Source organism: Alligator sinensis, unplaced genomic scaffold (assembly GCF_000455745.1).
Source record: "Alligator sinensis unplaced genomic scaffold, ASM45574v1 scaffold348_1, whole genome shotgun sequence".
In the NCBI taxonomy this organism is placed as follows: domain Eukaryota; kingdom Metazoa; phylum Chordata; order Crocodylia; family Alligatoridae; genus Alligator; species Alligator sinensis.
Genome location: NW_005841932.1, coordinates 270,318 through 291,023, shown reverse-complemented (window position 1 = coordinate 291,023; position 20,706 = coordinate 270,318). Strand labels below are relative to the sequence as shown.

Sequence of the window (20,706 nt, the reverse complement as noted above, 5' to 3'; positions counted from 1 at the left end):
CCAAGCCGAAGAGGATTCCACATCCATCTCATGGGGACTCTGGGTACATGGCAGGGTAATAGAAACCCTGTGTGAGATTCAGAGGAGGTTGGCGACCTGATCCACCGCCCACCTCTTTCCGTCTTCGAGTGATAATTCTTTTTAAGACGTATCTACAAGGTTTCTATTTCGGTGGCGCGCTTGTCCAGGGCATCCGGAGTTCTGTTTCCGTGGAGCCTAGCAAACTCCACGTGATTGTTCGTGTTGTTTTGTTTGTAACTGCAACTCAAGCAAGTTTTCCAGCCTGCACCGCAACCATCTTCGGTGTAAGTAAACAATCTTTAAATCTACCATTATGAGTCCGTGCCTAATTCTAGCGTGTCGCCCGTTCTCTCCGACCCCATGTGCCCGGGCTGCTGGCCACAGCCCACGCAGAGCACAAAAAAGGGCCCAGCTCACACCCGGCCCGCACAATATACAGGTACACCGACATACACATACACCCCACACACACATATACACACATATATGTACACACATATCACAAATACATGTACATAAATGTACACCAACATACACAAATATATGTATACACACATATGCCCCCACACACATACATATAAATATGTACACCCCAACAGACACACACAGATATGTACATATACATATACACCCAAATATCCATACCCCACATACACACACATTTTTATATATGTATATACACAGACACACATGTATACACACACATGTGTGTATGTGGGGTATTTATATGCGCACACACATATATACACATATACAGTGCTTGGAATAGCAGAGACTTGGTGGGAGCTCGCATGACTGGAGCACTGTCATGGATGGGCACAAACTGTTCAGGAAGGACAGGCAGGGGAGAAAAGGAGGAGTTGCACTCTATGTAAAGGAGCCATATGATAGCTCAGAGTTCCTGTATGAAACTGGAAACAGGCCTGTTGAAAGTCTCTGGGTTAGGGTCAGAGGGAAGAGCAACAAAGGGGATGTTGACCACCAGACCCGGCAAAGGTTTTTAAGACCCAGGTAGACAAAGCCTTGGTTGGGATGATCTAGTTGGGGATGGTCCTGCTTTGAGCAGAGGGTTGAACTAGATGACCTCCTGAGATCCCTTCCAACCCTAAGTTTCTATGATTCATTGTATATCCACATACACATCACACAGGAATCTACATAGACATGTATACCCACATACACACACGTGTACACCCACACAACTGACCAGACATCACATGGTTAGCTTCTGGCAGGCAAAGAGCCCAAATGGGAGGACAATTTTTTTTTGGTAGCAGTAGAATAAGGTGAACTCTAGAGAGTAGAATAAGGTGAACTCTGTTTGGGAGACCTTTCTGAAAGAGGCCCAAACTCGGCTAGTAACACCCAGTTTTGCATTCCAGGATCTCACATCCCAAGCAGTGAAATACACTGACATTTCCTGGAGAAGCCTCCCCAGATAGAGGTGCCCTCCAAACACAGGGACACCCAGAATCACAATGGCATTCTGTTTTTCTAGCAGTTGCTGTACTATGCTTCTCAGATATAAGATTTAAAAAGGAAACCTGGAGACTACAAGTGAGAGAGGAACAGTAGAAAAAAAACCCTGATCTTCCCCAGTTCACTCTCTCTTTTGGCATCCACTCTCTGCCACTGTGTGACACAGGCCTATTTAATGTGCATTGGGAGCGCAGGGCCAGTGCCCATCAAGTAAAGCTAAAAGCCCCCCTTAATCTAGGGGTCCACTAAGGCTAGGGACAGATATTCAAAAAGCCTGAGCCTGAATTGATTCAATCAATTAGCCTTTTACGACCAGGTAACACACTGCCTTGACAGTGGAGCTGAGGCAGATGTCATCTACCTGGACTTTAAGAAGGCCTTCGATAGTTTCGCATCCTATTCTCATAAGGAAGCTAGCAAGCTGTGGAGTGGATGCTTACACAGTCAGGTGGGTGGCAAACTGGCTTAGGGACCGCACCCAGAGAGTGGTGGTAGATGAGTTATTTTTGGCCTGGAAGGAGGTGAGCAGTGGTATCCCGCAGGGTTCAATCCTTGGACTGGTGTTATTTAATATCTTTATCAGCAATTTGGACAAGGGTGTGGAGAGCACTCTGTCTAAGTTCACAGATGACACCAAGTTATGGAGCAAAGTTAACACACCAGAGGGCAGGGAGTGGATACAGGCTGATCTGGACAGGTTGCATCAATGGGCAAAACGAAACAGGATGCAATTCAACAAAGACAAATGCAAGGTGCTCCACCTAGGGAGGAGGAATCCCCAGCACACCTATAGATTGAGGGATGACCTCCTCAGCAGCTCAGCAGCTGAAAGGGATCTTGGACTCATAGTTGACTCCAAGATGAACATGAGCCGGCAGTGTAATGAAGTCAACAAAGCCAATCGGACCTTATTGTGCATTAGCAGATGCATAACTAACAGACCAAGGGAGGTGATGCTCCCCCTCTATGCGGCATTGGTCAGGCCACAGTTGGAGTACTGTGTCCAGTTTTGGGCGCCGCACTTCAAGAGAGATGCGGAGAATCTGGAGAGAGTCCAGAGGAGGGCCACTCACATGATTAGTGACCTCCGTGCAACACCCTACAAGGGGAGGTTGAGGGATCTGGATCTCTTCAGCCTTCACAAGAGACATCTGAGGGGAAGCCTTGTAACAGCCTATAAGTTTATCAAGGGAGGACAACAGAGAATTGGTGATGCGCTATTTACCAGCGCACCCCTAGGAATAACTAGAAATAATGGGTACACACTAGTGGAAAGTAGATTCAAGTCAGACATTAGGAAGAAATTTTTCACAGTAAGGGTGGCCAGAATCTGGAACAGGCTGCCAAGAGAGGTGGTACTGTCACCTAACTTGGAGGTCTTCAAGAGGAGGCTAGACAGGCACCTGGCTAGGGGCATCTGACCTCAGTCCTCTTTCCTGCCAGGGGCAGGGGCTCGGACACAATGATCCTTCGGGGTCCCTTCTGACTCTACAATCTATGAATCTATGAATCTTTGCAGGTTAGTCTAACATGGCTAGGCTGAACTGGTTTGAAACTGGACAGACATGCTCTCTGGACTGAGGAAATTCAGGCACATGCCTTCAGTGGCTCAAGCTAGAAGCTGGGGGGGAGCTAGAGCAGCTCTCCCTTCCCTTCTGCAGGGAGCTGAGCTGAGAGGTTGTGGCCAGGCCCCAGCAGGATGCTCTCATTAGGGACGTCTTTCTGCATAGTCCCAGGCTTTTCCCCATTGACTCCTCAAGAGGCGGGAGTATTGCCAACCCCCAGCCCGGGTTAGCACTCTGAGGCAAGGGGGAGTGTGCAGTGCATGCATCTGTTGATCTGTTTTCAATCTCTCTCCCTGCTTCATCATACTGTCTGCAGCAAACTGACAGGAGAGCAAGCGGGGTGGTGGCAGGGACGGGCTAATAACAGTCTTTACCACCCAATTAGCAAAACAATAGCCTCTCTCCACATTACTTCAAACTTCTTAAACAGCTTACTGGCTGACCTGTTGATTAGCTCCAAAAGCCCATATTCTGTCTGCCTATCCCAGTGAAATTGGAGAGAGACACACATACAAACACCTCTCAGCACTAGCTAGCATACCACATGCTGGCTACAGTCCCTGCTGTGGCAGAGAGGAGGAAGGGATCTCTGCTTAGGCAGTGAGTGGTGAGGGGGGGTGGAGCAGGGCATGGGGAAGTCAGCAGACCCTGCTGTGCCTGCAAGGTTGTGCTGAGCTCCAGCCAGGGAGCAAAGGGGAGGGGCCAGCCCTGCTGTGGAGCAGAGAGCCCTGCCCAGCCCAGAGAACATGTCGGGATGCTGGGGGACTCTGATTTAACTTAAACCAGCAAGGGGTCTGGGACAGACATCGCATAAACTGGTTTGAGCCAAATCAGTTAAGTCTGATACTACATTCAACCAGATTTATCTCAAACCGGTTTCAGGCATTTTCAAACTAGTTTATGTGCACTGAACATCTGTTCTGTTACAGGTTTAAACCAGTTTCTGATCACTTAAACCAGTTTATGTGTAATGTCTGTCCCTAGCCTAAGTGCCCATCAAGTGATTATGGGGGACAACTAAAGAAAACAGGGACAGGAGTGAGGGTCAAAGGTAGAGTGCACTGGACAGTGCCCAATGTCCCTCAAACTAGTCCTGTATGACACATGAGGTTGGGCAAGATGGACCTACAGTCTGACCCAGTAAATGGCGATTCTTATGTTCTTATGAAACACAAGATATACTCGTAAGGCGGCAGAAAAGCCATAATCTAAGAACAGAACCTAAATGCTAGACCTATTTGGAACTCTTCAAGCAGAAATCCAAAAACATATGGGTATTTAAAATGCCCAAATGAAAGAAAATTAATAGCGCTGCAGGCATCACCCTCAAACAACTAGCTGAAAGGTCCAGATGGCAAGGTCAGATGGTGATAGGGGACTTGAATTCCTGTGGTATCTGCTGGGAGGGGAATGCCATAGTACACGGGCAGTCCTGCAAATTTTTGGGATGGCATCAGGGATAACTCTTGGTTCAGGTGGTCAGAGGTGGATCCAGGGGTGCAGTGGTGCAGTTGCTCTCCTTTGATTCATTCTCCACCCAAATTTGAACATTGACTACCTGGGAGGAACAGCGGCATCAAGCAGCACAGAGAGAGTCAATTGACTTCATGACTCATTGCCATCTCTTTGATTCCTGCTAATCTCTCTCCATTCTACAGGTATTAACAACCCTTTCTCCTTTATAATGGTCTTAATGGTCCACTATTCAAACTATCCTTTCTTCTGCCATTTCACTGTGTGTCGGCGCCATTCCTGGTAATGTCACTCTTCTATTTTACAGCTCTGCAGACTGTTTTTAGCTCCAGCTAAAACTCAGGTGTGGTAATATTAAACTCAGGAGTGGAAATGGCAGACAGTGAAGAGTGGAGGCAATGTAAAGACATTCAAGAAGGCTAGATTTCGTTTTAAGATTCTAAATAAGAGATGCACATTTAACTATAATGACTATAGGACTAACCATACAGTATCCTCTGATGAGTTTTTACCTAGTTCATTGTGGTTTTTTAAATTTGCATATGCTAGTGCACATTCCAATAGTTATATTTGTTTTTTGTTTTGATTGTAAACTGAATAAATCATTTAGACAGGTTCATTCAGAACTGAGAACCTGACTGGGACTTGAAAAAACAGGAAGGTTTCTTTTTCTCTTGTAGTCCATAAATAAAAAGGTCAGGGGAAGATGAGATTTAGGAATTCTACAGACTTGAAAGAAATTAGATAAAACTTCAAAGAGACTTAGGCAAGTAAAGAACTTAAGCTCAGATGACTTTTACGTAGACATTTTAGAAATTTTTCCCCAGGGTGACCTGGGGGGGGAGCAGGGAGGAGAGTGAGTTCAGCCTGGGGGTTGCCCAGCCAAGGCCGCAAGGTGGGGTGGAGGATCGGTCTAACTCATGGTGCCTTCTGTGAAGCATCATGAGTTAAATCAGGGAGCTGTCAGCACCCAGAGAGCCCGTCTCCTTTCTCCTGGCACACAACTTGACCTTGGTTGCTTGTTTTTGAGGCAGATGTCACTCAACAGACTATTACTCCTGTCTTCAAAGACAAAGCCAAGGTTAGATCTGGAAAAATGTTGCACTTTAATCTACAATTCAACACACACACTATCCTCTTTAACACTGCTGGGCTAGTCCTAAAATAAAGTAGTATTAAGAGCCCTAAAACACTATGGCTAGGGACAGACATTACCAATTTAAGTGATCAGAAACTGGTTTAAAACTGTAACAGAATAGATGTTCAGTGCACATAAACCAATTTGAAAATGGCCAAAACTGGTTTGAGATAAACCTGTTTGAATGTAGTATCAGACTTAACTGATTTGGGTCAAATGATTTATGCAATGTCTGTCCCAGACCCCTTCCTGGTTTAAGTTAAACCAGAGTCCCACAGCATCCCAGATGCTTTCCAACCCAGGGTGGGGCTCTGCTCTCTGTTCCAGCCCAGCAGAGCTGGCCCTGCCCCTTTGCTTCATGGCTGGAGCTCTGGCAGGGACTGCACATACAGCAGGATCTGTTTGGCTTCCTTCTGCTCCCTCTCACCACTCCCTGCTCAAGCAGGGGTTCCCCCTTCCCCTCTGCCTTACACAGACACCTCTCAGCATTAGCTAGCATACCGTATACTGACTACAGGTCTGTGCTGTGGGAGACAGGACAAAGGTACAAAGTACAGTGTGCACTTAGGGCTTTTTGGAGCTAATCGACAGGCAGCTAGCAATCTCCCTCCATTCTTTCCTTGGAAAAAGTTGTTTAAGAAAAGCTTGAACTAATGAGAGAAGCTGTTTTGTTTTGTTTGATGAGCTGATAAATGCTAACAATTCCCTGTGTAACTTTCTGCTGTGTAACTAAATGCTCTGTTATCAACAGTGGGGGCAGGGGAACCCCTCCCTAAGTAGAGCGTCCTGCCAGAGCCTGGCAACGCACCCCCCCTCAGCTCAGCATTGTGGAAGGGAAAGGAGGGCTGCTCTATTGCCCCCCAGCTTCTAGCCTAAGCCACTGCAGGCATGTGCCGGCATTTCCCCAGTCCAATGGGGATGTCTGTACAGTTACAAATCAGTTTAGCCTAGCCAGGTTAGACTAACCTGCAAAGATTGAATCAATTCAGGCTCAGACTTTTTGAATGTCTGTCCCTAGCCAGTGTCATTTTAGCATAACTTTTGTCTTAGTTTGCCCTTTATGAGAAAAACTTACAAAGAAAATAGCACCTACTGAACTGGTGAGGTAAGAAGAAATGCTAGCCTGTAAACGCAGTTTCTTACTTGCTTACCAATATTTTATTCAGAATTAAGCCTTAGAGCATAAGCAAACCTTGAAGGCTAAAGAGAAATTTCAATTTGACTACTCTGACCATATGAAAGTCCCAGAAGTCTGGGACACTTCTTGCAGGTTGGTGGGGCGGGGTGGTGTGCTGGGCAGGTAGCAGTGCCTGCCTGCCTTCTGGCCTGCAGTCTGCAAGGTGCACTGTGCTGCTCCAGCTCCTGGCCAGACTTTGTCCCATGCCCCTGCGTTTCCAAGACACCTATTATAATTCTCGATAGCTGGCCGGGACCAGACTCTGAAATCCAGAACTGTACTCGCTAAATCGGGATATATGGTCACCCTATATTTGACCTAGGGATAATCCCCAATGTAGATGCATATACATTTTTTCCAGTGCTTTTTTATATGTAGAAAACAAGATTCTAACTTTAAGGAAAAGCAGTGGATTCATAAGCTAGACGTTCAGATAATTACCATCATGTAATAAGCTTTTTTTAAATGATATCAGACAAATATTTGTAAACTTGTCAGAAAAAGACTGATTTTACAGAGAAAACAGAAAACAAAATGACACAAAAGTTCCTTTCTAAAATATTTTGGAGCTTGAACTTATCATATTTTCTTTTTTTGAAGAATTTTTTTTTTGGCTCTGTGCTGACTGTCAAACACACAAGATAAAGTTTGTCATTCAGGCAGTACCAGCATTTGAGTCAGTACACAATGACACAGTTATTTATCAAACTGAAATTGTTGCCATAGCTCCACTGTGGGACAGTGCAGGTTAAACAATAGCCTTGTTCATTCACGCTGGTCCAGTCTGACATTCAGCTCCAGCTCAACAGCAATGGATTTGTTTCCCAGAGCATAGCAAGTATACAACTGTTCTAGAGAAAAAGGGACTGTAGGATTTGGAAAAGAAAAGCTTCTTGGATCATAGTTGGATTTTCAGATGCTAAATTACTTTATCACCACAGATTGCTCTCAGCTGATCTTTAACCTCCCTCGGGACAGTCATACAAGAACAACTTGGCATGACCTTTGCTCAATTGTTTTAAGTACAAGAAGTGGAAATTTTATTATGTGGCCAGAGCAGCTCAAGGTCCTCTCAAGGAAAGTGTGAAAGCTACAGGGATGTATTTGGTAGCCGTGTTGGTCTGAGACAAAAAGAAAAAGCTGCAGGGAGAAGTTTGTCAGAAGTACATTAAACACAAAGATGGTAGGCTGTCAAAAACGCAGGACAGAAGAGGAAACTCAAGAGACGCAGACTGCCAAACATCAACGACAGGTGATAAAGATGTGTTTTTTTGTGTGTTTTTTTTGCCATCCATAATATAAATATATAGGTCATTAATGAAACATATTATGAATGATCATTTCAGAGATCTGAGTAGATATACATAGCATTATATAGTAACACATTCAACAGAGAACTTAAGTTATAATATTGTAAGTCTGCCTTAAAGGAAGACAATGTAATATTTAATAAGACTGACAATTTTTCCTCAGCACTTATCTTAATGTGTAATCATCATAATGCATCCTTTATCTGAATAAAAAATAATAAAAGCATTATTTTAAGGCAAATATTTAAAATAATATTACCAACCTGCGGTGTCATACATAAAGCTTATGCTTGTTATAAATTTTAAAATGAAGTTAGAAACCACTTGAAAATTCACAGGTATAAAATGTGGGTAGATCATAAATTTAGGCATTTTTTAGCAAATTTCACAGCACTACTTTGTTTAGAAATGCCTAATAGTTACTCTTCACCTTTACATACTGTTTATCTTAGTGAATGTGTTTGCATGTATATTCCTGTAATTCTTTTTCTCTACATATTGGTCTGAATTCATTCTTGATGTAGCTCCATTAAATTCAGGATTTACACATCAGGCCTGAATGGAGCCCTTTGTAATCTGCGGGAGGATGACTTATCAAACTGAGTTACTCATCTGATAGGCTAATACGATTATTTTAAGTATCTTAAATTGCCAAAATGAAATGACTTTTTGGAAGAATATGCCATTCAAATGAGAGTAGATGAAATAGATTTCTGATAAGATTCCTACATATACCAGCTATGAGAAGATCTACCTAGAATCTATAATTATCTCCAAATCTCTTCACATGAACTTAGCCAACAGAAATGCTGAAAACAAGCACATTATTTCTCTGTTCATTTCTGGATAGAAAATAAATACCACAGAATTCTAGTAAACATTTATTTCCAAACTACAGGAGCTACCTGTTTACCAGACTTGCTAACATCCTACAGTACTGACAGTAAGCCTTAGAGCCATCAGATTCAAATTGTTTCTGAGGCAATAGGTTCTGGGACTGAAATCTTAAATTCAGCAAGGCACTATGGCATCTTTAGCTATTTGTTGTAAGGCCTGGCTGCATGTGTGACACAGAAGCGAAAAGGAAAAAAAAGTAGGTGCATAAGCTGAGCCTCTAGACAGTAGGGGGTTTTTTTGGTTTTTTATTTTTAATAAAAAGGGTGGGCTGAATTTTGATTATAGTTACATTAGAATGAATCCAAACAACTCCACTGAAATCAATTTAATTACACTAGATATACACCACCATAACAAAGATCAGAATCTAACCACCTGCCTGCTTACAATCATATTCTTATTCGAGCCTGAAAGAAAAGTAAAAATATTATAATGTAAATTAAATAGGGAAGAGAAGCCAGATCAAACTCACTGAGAATGAACTTTCACGTAATTATAATGTCTAAGAATTAATTCTTGTGCCAATGGTTTTCAAAGCATGTGATTATTGCCACAGCATGGAAGGCTCTGTTTTAAACACTTTCAGTGCTCTCACTTTACAATTTCGCAAAAATGAACAATTAATGTATAAGCAGAACATTAATGCAGAAAAGCTGTTACAGTTCAAGCCCTGGCTGAAGATCAAATACACACCTGCTGGTGAATTAGAAGTAGTATATACAAGGCCTGAGATAATGCACTAGTCTCTCTCTGTGTTTACTTGTTCAGGTCACTTCAGCAGACAAAAGGAAGTCATCATGATAAACCTATACATATTTCAAATGATTAGTGGCATACTAGTAACCCTGTAATTCACCTGTTTCCTGACACTGGATTTATGTAGGTGGACCTTTGTACCCGTTAGTCGATCAGGATTATTATAGGATTTAATTATTATATTATTATTATAAGGCCTAATCTATTTTAAAATGCCAGACCGCTTTCATTGTTTATGTATACTTATTTCTAGATTTTACTATGTTTGGACAGTTCAGTGACACAAGCCCAGTTTCAATCCTATTGATGACAGTCATTTAAATTCTCCATTTAATATGGTAACATGCCTGGTGCTGCAGCAGCAAAGTCACGTCTCCTGGCCGCTGACTGGACCCCACCATGTTGCCCACTTTGGTCTCTCTAGCTGGGTCTTTCCACCTGAGGTCCATTAAGCCAGGACCCTAGATTTCCCGGCTCCAACTCGCCCCTCGCAGGCCCCTGTCTTGTCCCTTGGCCCCTAGTCTTGTCCCTTGTGGGCACTGGGCTCATTCACTGACCCAGTCTTTCCTGTCTGGTATCACAGTCCTCGGACAAACAGCAGCCCTCCTTCTAAAGTGTTTGGGCTTTTGCCCCCATGCATCCCACTGATTCGCAGACCCTGGAAGGGTCTGTGCTTGGTGTCCCTGCAGCACCCCTGTGGCCACCACAGTCAGCCATATCTGGTCCTCTGGTATTTAAATACAATGAAAAGCATGAGCATCTGCTCCAAAAAAAGGCTCCCTACCCAGGGTTAATCCTATACCACAGCAGCATTGCAACACAGGCTCAAAACACTTATCTATTGCTGTTTAGTGGTGCAGGGGCTTCCCTCCAGCTTCCTGGCAGTCTGGAGTCCTTTCTCCTCCAGTAGCCCAGCCATCTGCTCCCTTGAGCTCAGCTTCCTGAAGCTTTTAAGGCCAGACTGTCTCTCTCTAGCTCAGGACCTAGGTTTATGCGCCTCCTCTCTGGGTCACCTGACCCTCTACTTCCACTCCAGGCCTGCACCAAGGGGCACATAGCCATTTTTATTCAAGGGACCTCTGCCATTATCAGTCTGTCTAGGAGGCTGTGGCTGGCCAGCTGACCCTTGGCTCCCTCTCCCCTTCAGTAATGGAGCAGGGGCCCTGTTATATACATTAGTATTATAAACAATCATATACAAATTCAGACCAATGGAAAAAGATTATTTTTTAAAAACCATCCTTCAGCACTCAAACTGGAATGGAAAAGTGATGAATACACCGTTTCCACTTCCTCTCTGTGCTCCTTCAACCTTACTTCCCTCAGCTTTCCAACTTGTCCCATAACTCCACCTTTTCAGTTGTCTGTCTGCTCTACTTCCTATCAAGATTATGGTTTGTTTTATCTTAGTGGTGTCATCCTCTTTCTAGAGCAAACTTCCCACAGTGGTTGTTCTCCAAAGTAGCCTACAAGGAGATTTTTTTTGCTCCTTTCTAGTTTCTTCAGGCTCTTTCCTGGTGCTTAGAATAGGACCTTCTACATAGTCTAATCGATGACCTTACTCCAATTATTCCAAAGGCGCAGTACCTACCATCTCTTGTCAAACACAGTCGTATCTACATTGTGCTTGTGCATGAGAGCCAAAAATGAGGGTAGTGTAGTTTCACTGCATATTATGGGTTCAATGCAAAGCACAAACTATAAAAATAGTTTACAGGCTCCTACCCTGGGAGTCTTTAAGAAGCGGCTCGATGCCTACCTGGCTGGGGTCACTTGAGCCCTGTTTCCCTCCTGCCCAGGCAGGGGGTCGGACTTGAAGACCTACAAGGTCCCTTCTGACCCTACTTCGATGATTCTATGATTCTATAAGTGTAGCGCATTTGTGAGTTTATAGTGTGTATGCTTGGATAAGGCTAGAAGAGCTTTACTAAAATTATGCGGTGAAAGGGTTACTTTAAACTATGTAAAGCATAGTGTTGAAGAGGACTTTATATTAAACTAAAAGGTTGGTTCTTAGATTAAACAATTTTGAGCTGGAAATGCATAAAGTTCCTCTCTCATCTCCCACAGCCTTTTTTCTAATAAAACACTAGAAGGGAGTAATAAATGGACTACTAGATTCATACAGTTTTTATACCTGTTTTTAATAATAGCAGTTACTACAGTCCTAACGCCAATTCGCCTTCTGATTCCTAAGAACTTGAACTATACATGGATTTAAGAAAAATATTAGTGGATGCTAAAAGGAGGGAAGAAAGGACTTTGGGCTTTTCAGATCATGGAGAAAGTAAAAGTTGGAACTACAGTGAAGAAAAACTGATGGGGTAAAAGAATACAGCTAAATAAACAAATTGTATAAATTCAGCAACAAAAAAACCCCCAAAACACCATGTTAAAAGAATACTGTCACAATTGTAAAATCAAACATCCAGAAATTAGAATCAAGATTGCCTATACAATCTTCTTTCACCCTCTCCTGTTTATGTATTATGGTAAAGTTTTTACCTACATTACAATATACCATATCTTCTCACATTCAACATGTACTTTTCCCCCCAAAATCAGCCCCGCAAAACTGGAGTGCATGTATAAAACAGGGAACCTGTATTTCATTGGAGAAGCAGCTCTGCGCATGCCAGGCAGCTGCCAAGATAGCTAACACTTGTCTGGCTCAGCAAGCTGAAAAGGTGGAGTCCGGTGTTAGCCTTCTCACAGATATAGCTATTGGTTGAGCACTATAGGAAGCAGCAAGTGAGCTGTTGGTAATATCTTCATGAGTCTTGTGACATGGAAACAGTACTTTCTTTACAGGAACTTATATAAAGAACAACTTACAGTAAAGAACTAAGAGTCTTGCTGCCTGCCTTACAAGGGTCTGGGGCTTAACCTTGTGTGACATATAGAGACTCACCCAGCCTGTCTCCTAGGATGCCACACTTCCTGGACAATCTGTTCCCAGGGTACTGATTCCACATCACAAAGTCAGCCACCTAGAAACATATCCTCCTCTCTCCCTCCCTCACCCCCCATTCTGCCTTCAAAAAAATCAGGAGCAAGTTTTATGTGGGGGTGTGCTGTATGCAAAGAAATATGGTACTATTTTCCCATGGCACCCCTCTCTCTGTCTATGCACCAACTGGAGGGGGAGACTATTCAATCTTATGTTTTTATCATTATTACATAACCTAGGCCTTCTTTACTGCACAGCATTCAAGCCCTGCTCTCGGAATTATTATTTTCCTATGTAGTTTTTTTTCAAAAGTTGCTCCCATGATTATAGTATCTGAGAGCTTTAAAATGCTGTTTTCACAGCATATCTAAGGGGAGGGGTTGGGATTATCCCCATAGTACTGAAGAGGAATTGGAGCAGAGAGAGATTGAGATAAAACTTTACCACTAATTTTAGGTGCCGTGTTAGAGATGTCTAAGACTTGATTCTCAGAATATAGCATTATGTGGCAGTTATCAGATCTTTCTCTCCTCCTTCCTGGGCTTGTTCCCATCCCTATTTCCTTCCATTACCATGCCTTGTCTCCTTCTCCTCCTAGATCCATGTCTGATCTAGAGCACCCACTCCCAGCACCTGGTCCACATTCCCTCCTGTTTCTCTCATCAGTCCCTAGTATCCCCTCTCCTTCCACTCCCAGTTACAATTCCTCTTGCCCCTAGTCCCAATTTTGCCAATTTTTTCCAACTTTACCTAGTTCCAATTGTCCTTATCTAAAATTTCTCTTTCTCCCACACCTTCCCCACATAAATGTGTCCCCCCTGCATTCATATCAATTGGATTCCTTCTCCTTGCTGTCTGGAAAGCATAACTGAGAGCAGAAGAGAGAGGCTTGTCCCAGTTTCAATGTCTGGTGCTTTTTTAACCTGGAGCAGCTGGGAAAAAATAGAGAAAAGGTTCTTTTAACCCCTATAACCCTGGGCTAGAATATGATCATAGAATCATAGAAAGTTGACTTGATGATGAGTTGTTCTGTGGGAAAGGCACAAGAAGTTGTGAGAAGTTCAAGCAGGCTCAGTGAGGATAGAACTTTTGGAAGTTTTAGTAGTCAAAAATCAAAGCTGCTTATGGGCAACCTGGACATGAAGAAGATATGATTTTGGACATGAATAAGACATGGATTTTTAGATAATTATGGAAAAGGATCTGATGTAAAACTTCTCAGGCTCTATTTTTTGAAGTGATAATATGTTGTTTTTTTTAACTTCGTGGCCTGTAGGTCTAGTATTAACTTTGGCCAAGTTCAGGCCAGATTTGTTGTGAAGCCAAGGGGAAGACCGCATGTGCAAATGAAAAAAAATTAATCTCTCTTCAATTCCAGGGAGAAAACGGCCTACTGCTTTTTAGTTAACTTTATCTACATGCTTCAAAGTCCTATCTCTGTGCAACTGATGGATGAGTCTGACTGCAGTAATGTTGGGCTGTCAATCTGTCCTGTTCTGACACCAGATAATTGAAAGATGCTTGTTAAAATTAGCAAAGAGAATTAAACAAGCCACTCAGGAAATGTCCTAGCAGTAATTGCCCAGATCTTTCTTACATATCTGACAGCAGTGGAAATGTAAAAAAAAACTATTGTCCTCTTAGGTCAGTTTACAAAAGCAATACATTGGTAGTCTAAGGACTAATAGACAAGTAGAGCATAAGCCTCGAGTAATGTTAAACAGGGAGTGCCAAACTGGCCCACTCTCCCTATTCAGCGATGTTCTAGCTTCAACTCCACAGGAGAGCATTAGCAACACTGCAGGAGCATGTGTGAGTGACTAAAAGGCATTCTGGGAAATGTAGATCTTTCAAGCAGCAGCAGGCAGTGTCACTGGAGAAGCAACTGGAGTTCACTGCTGCTGCAGGGAGATGTCATCCTTTTTTTTTTCTCGAACAAAAATCAGCATGAGTGTCAGTGCCAAAACAATGAGATGACATCTCCCCCCTGCATCAGCAAACTCCCGCTACTGCACCCACTGGCACAGTCTCTGGGGCCTGAGCCCTGCAAAGAAGCTATGGGGGAGGTGGGGAGAGGGAATAGGGGACTGCCCAGGGTGCAGCCCTGGCCAGTTATGCCACTGCAGTATGTAATAGAACTAGTCCCCAAGGTTCCTGTTGAGTGTAAGCAGGATCTAGATCAGGCATATTGTAAATCTGTGAAAGACAGAAGAAGTTACTCACTGGTTAAGTCTTCCTTGACAGCAAAGGGATGGTTTACTGTGGGATAACTAATACAAATTAAATATAGTAGAGACAAAGTCCACTAGCTTTACCCTGTGCCAAGCCACATGAGGTCAGCCCAAGATAGGAAGAAAATGTTGACCATATCTGGGTACTTTACGGTAAAACTCAAAGTACCTTGTGCCTACATAGGAGTTTACAATGAGATAGCTGAAAAAGATATCACTTATCTTATTGTAGAAAACCCCAGTAATAATAGGAATATAAAACTTGATGGCATTTTCTTCACATATGTCTTAACTTTCGAATGCTGTGTCTGATCAATTCGAAAATTTCAGAGCATGTTCTAAACACAAATGGACAGAACCCTGTTGATGGGGAAATAAGAGGCAGGAAAGGCTGGTTCAACATTGCCCATCCTCTCAGAAGAGTTTCATCTTGAGACTGAACAATGTATTTCCAAGACTGAAAGAAGAGAAATAATACTGGGCAAAAGAAGGGCAAGCATGGAGTCCCTGACATGGAGAAAGGAGGAGCAGTAGAAAACGCACTGAATCTCTGGCATGGGAGCAATGGGAATCACAGAGAGGTCTTGGTAGAATGAAGAAAAATGGGGACTCTGGCATGAAGGGAAGGAGAAACAGATGGGACACAAAGGCACTGGCATAAGGAAAGAAGTAGAGAGTGGCTGAGTCCCTGAAATAGGGGGAGACAGCAGGATACCAGAGACTTATTGGCAAGAAAAATGAAAGCAAGCATCCACTGCCAAATGAAATGAAGCTAGCTTATAGTAGCCACAAGGTGTTCAGCCACATCATATTGCAGTTTTCTTCGTCACGCTGCCATAGAACACCTATTAAGGAACCATTACATTTCTGAAAATGCAGATTTTTATGACTTCCTAATAATTCGTCTTGGGGTATAACATGGTCTATACAATGTATATGCTGATACATCTTAATCAGAAATATGCTGATAATCTTTAAAATCAGAAATAAATTAGACATTATGGGCTTTTTGCCTTCTGACCATGCCTATTGTTCAACTGTGCATTTAAAAATGTTTTCAAATAAATAGGAACATTGCAATATAAAATAACTTTATTTAATGTCCTCCATGATTTTCCTGTATACTAATGATGGCTTGATTGTGCTGGTACAGCCAATTGGAAATTAACTTGATTAATTGTTCCTTCATTCATTCATTCATAATTTGTCTATGCAGAAGGATGAATGGGACCCAAATCTTTCTCCTAGGTGCATTAAATGTAAATGCTGGAGTAACAGGAAACTTTCAAAAAATCTTATTTTGTCACTAAAGTCTGCAGATATGAATCAGAATCAAATCTGTTGAGTAGGTAGTTTCTATTTTTACAGTCACTTTTGACTTTCGACAGGATCACATTTTAAGCTGTGTAATATTTCACAAAAGGCATGTAGATGAAGGTATAAAATAAAGAAGAGGGTATGTGAACTTCAAAAAAGATTAATTAAAACAATATGCAATAAGTAAAGTGCACAAACTGTGATAGATATTCCATCTTTACCAGTTTCTTTTGTTCTCACTGGGTGCACTACACGTGCTGTTGGCATAGAACAATAAACTCCAGTGCAGTTTAGGCCATAGTTTATTGCTCCAGGGCACAGTGTTTACATGTGTATCCAGGATTGCAGCACGCTGACTTGGGGCAGCACAGCCTTGGTTGGCAGGGGGCCTGAGGGGTCAGCCTGCCAGCCTAGAGCTACTCCATCCCAGCTCAACATGATGCAGAGGGGCTGGCTGGGACAGGTGATATAGTGTGGGGCTAGGTAGTAGGCAGCCCTTGCACTGTAACACCCTCATGCCCTAGCTAGCCCTGGTCATTGTCTATTTATGCGTTGTAGTGGAGTAAATAACTCCGCCATAGGATAGTAGTTGTTTTGGGCAGTACTAACCTACTGTGGAGTTAATTAGTTTACTCTGGCCTAATAGCACTGCACGTATAGATGGTGACACTTTACTGTGGAGCTAGCAACTGCATAAAACATCTCTGTGGCAGCAAGGTACAAACCACCAAGGCAAGAGATGACCCAGAAGTGCCGGGGGGGGCTCATGGTCCCAAGACTTACATGCAGTCATGTTGGTGGCATGGGCATGGGAAGCTATGACACCAATGCTGCTGTGCTTTGTCAGCATGTGCCAGCTCCAATTGGCTGGGTGCATGCTGCACCACGTCATAATGGTGCACCCGGCCCTGATGGAGGGAGAGTGGGGAATGGGAAGCACAGTAGAAGAAAAGCTGGCTTTCTGTGCAGCAAGCCCCAGGAAGGGCATAGGGAAGGAACTGGCACTGGCTACCTGCCTCTGAAGACTCGGAGGAGTCTTATTACTCACTTGGGGGATAACAAACACAAGACCCAGATCTGTTCCTGGATCAGTGGAGCAACAACGAGTGCGCATCATACTGCAGAAGTAAAGAAAACTACTAATCATGGGTGGTTTGAGGTGCAGAGAAAGAATTCCTGCAAGCCTCAAACAGTATAGTGGGTGTGGATCTTCCTTATTAGTTTGATGAGGGGCAAAGCCCCATCTGGGGCATAGGACTGTGGATATAGGCAGCTAGACAGTCTGGCAGACTGATTTGATTGTAGGTTTTTTGTATTTATGTTATCATTGTATCACATATCTGGGAACTTTATGGTGCGTTAGTGACTGTAACAACTGAATAGAGACCAACACCATCAGGTTGGCATTTAGACGGAGTACAGGGCGAGGGGGAAGCCCTGAGGAACATCATTTGAACAATCAATTAGCGGCACACCAAAATAGGAACCTTCCCTCTCTTTATTATATAACATCAAAGCGTGGTGGGCAAGACAAGAGACTGCACCATTAACAAGGGTCATCAGAGGTCAAACTGTCAGGTCCCAAGGGTGGGTGCACAGATGACAACCCCTCAAGATGTAGGTGTCTGGTCAAGGTAATGCATGGACGTTTACAGTCTCATGCAGATGCCCCCTTTGAGCCAAGAGGTAAAACTTAGCTTGCAATATCCTAACTTTTCTCAATTTATCTGAAAACATTATTTAAAATAAATGACACAGACCAGTAGGTATAGTTAATGTAGGTCAGGGCTTATCACTAGGAACTTTAAGATAATTGTTTGCTTTACGATCTCAGGACCTTGGCAGACCTTAATTTAATGGCACCATAGAATGTGACCTCTGGCCTCATACATGCGTGGCAAGCTGCGTGATTTGCGCATCAGGAATCAGATCCCGATCATCCTTTTCTATTTGCCATTGCAGTTGATTGTCATGTTGACTGTGCTCCCAGGCTGCACCACCAACTTTAAAGCTGATTGTTGGCAGCCCTTCATGCAGGGCTACAATATACGTGGCTTTGAATTTGCCAAGCAGGCAGAGTCAATCAGCTCCCCCAACCTGTTACTTGCAGACGTCCATACAGCACCAGTTGAAGACTTATGTGGGCTGTTCCCCATGCCAACAATTAGCTGCTTGTCAGCTTAGGGACCTGGGCAGTCCAGGGTCTCCAACCACGTCAAGGCTACCCTCCTCCCCATACTGACAATTATACATGGAATATCTTTGCCATTTTATAGGACCATAAATTTGCTAAACATGTGGTATGTGTCAGGATCAATCAGGCCCTGGGTGGTCACTGTAGGCAGGCTGGGGTCCCACCAAGTATCTATTGCAGTCCAAGTAGTCAGGTTGAGATGGTCAGGGTGGATAGTAGAGCAGAGCCAAGGGATCCAAACAAGGCAGGGACAGGGACTCTGGCAAGGCTAGGACCAAGCAAGAGCAAACAGGAACAAGGCAGGAGCAGGGCTGGAGTCAGGCAGGAGCAAGGCAGGAGGTCCAAGAAGCACACACACAAGTGATGTTACTGGGACATGCCCCACAGGAAGTAAGAGGAGTTTTAAAGCCCCCCTGTCAGGTTTCTATAGGTTCTCCTTGGTCACCTGACTCCTTGTCAATGTCCTCATGGGAAGGACCAGGCTGGGCCAGGGGTAGTGTTTGACCAGCTGCCTAGTGGTGCTGAGTCTCTGCCTACTGGCTCAGCTGCTCCAGTTTTGATGTCACAGGTGCCCTGTGGTTTTAATATCATGTGCATGATTAACACATTAATAGTGCCATAAATGTGACATCTGCTAGGGACTTCAGGTAATCACTTAAGTCTCAAATCAGAAAAGTAATAATTTTGAGTGTCATATCACTTCTTCCCACTCCTGGTAGCTGTTGGGAAGTCCCAACGCATATATATCAATATCCCTGTTTCTTTATTATGACTTCAGAAAAGGATACAGTTTTTGCCTTGCCCCTCTGATATTCAGTACATTTTAAATAAGATCTTTTTTTTTCTCTATCAAGCATACTGTGGAATCCACATAAGCACTCTTAACTTGATGTAAGATGCTCTACCACTACAATTCTTTTAAAGCCTGTGATAAATCTTATTTCCTGTACTTTCGGGGAGAACTTAAAAAATGGAATTCTCCTGCGTTAAAAAGGCACAAATAGAGGACTTCAGCCTAGGGAGCTTTCTAAAGATTTCCTTTAGTGCTGCTTAGGAGAACTTGGTCATCTGAGCCAAATGTGTGTTAATCAACTAGCTTAACTAGCTTAAGTATAAATATTGCCAGGATGGCAAGTCATAGTCCTGCTTTAACATTATTATAAAAAGAGCAAACCTCATCATTGGGTGCATCTACACATGATGCTACATTGTCATAGCAAAGCACTATGGGGACATAGCATCAGCAGGCACAAACTGTGATGCTGCAGCTACATCGCTGTAGCAACGCACTCCCTCACTATAGAGTGTTGATAGGGTGATGTAGCAGCTAAAAATAACCATGCGCCACTGGCATGGCGCAGTACGGGCTGTTACTGTGACATCATGTTGTACTTTCAAAAGGAAGTACTAAATGACAGTACAATAACAACGGCACCATAGGGACATGTGTAGATGTGCCCATTGACTACTTAGGAAAAGCATGTAACAAACAGTCTTCAAATACAAAAAAGGGTGCTTATAAAGAAGATGGTAATGAACTGATATTCATATTGACTACAGGGAGCAGGACAAGTAGTAATGAGCTTAAATTGCAAAAAGTGGGATTTAGGTTAGATATTAGGAAGAACCAACCATGAGCTTGGTAAAGCTTAATTAAACATTTGCTATAATGCTATAGCACAGATTACCTAGAGAGCTGAGCTAATAATTCAGCTACATAAACCAGGTGTGAATATGGAGTATTTATTTATTATAGAACTCAGTAGACCCAAGAAAGCTTGCTTCCAATCTACATGCCATCCTCCTCCTCTCTTCTGAGTCTCCCTAGTGCAGGGGTGGGCAATTATTTCAGGCAGAGGACCACTTATCCAGTTTTTGAAAGCTGTTGAGGGCCACATAGGTAGCTCTGCCCCTTGACAGGTGCCCTGCCCCCTGCTCACCATCTTTGGGACTGGGCGTCCCGCCCCCTAACCCCTGACCTTTGCCACCAGAAGTCCCTCCCCTTGCCCCTGGAAATATACCTTTCAACAAAGGGTTTTGCCATCTTGAAACCAGAAAAATACCAAATTATATTCTAAAAAGCAACCATCTACAACATTCATCAATTTGATTTAAAAAAATATTTTTGTCCTGGTTTACATGTCTTTGTGTAGTGTATATAGAGGTGATTGTATATAATAACTTAAAATGAAGTCTTG

The 20,706-nt window shown here is 43.2% G+C and overlaps 1 protein-coding gene across 1 annotated transcript in view; it reads left to right on the top strand.

Moving 5' to 3' along the window:
• Positions 1-7,644: 7,644 nt before the first annotated feature.
• PCYT1B (phosphate cytidylyltransferase 1, choline, beta) overlaps positions 7,645-20,706 on the top strand; it is a 58,456-nt gene continuing 45,394 nt past the window's right edge. Inside the window, exon 1 of the mRNA XM_014517936.2 lies at positions 7,645-8,105. Coding sequence (XP_014373422.1) covers positions 8,034-8,105 — 72 coding nt within the window. The 5' untranslated portion in view covers positions 7,645-8,033. The remainder of the gene's footprint in view (positions 8,106-20,706) is intronic.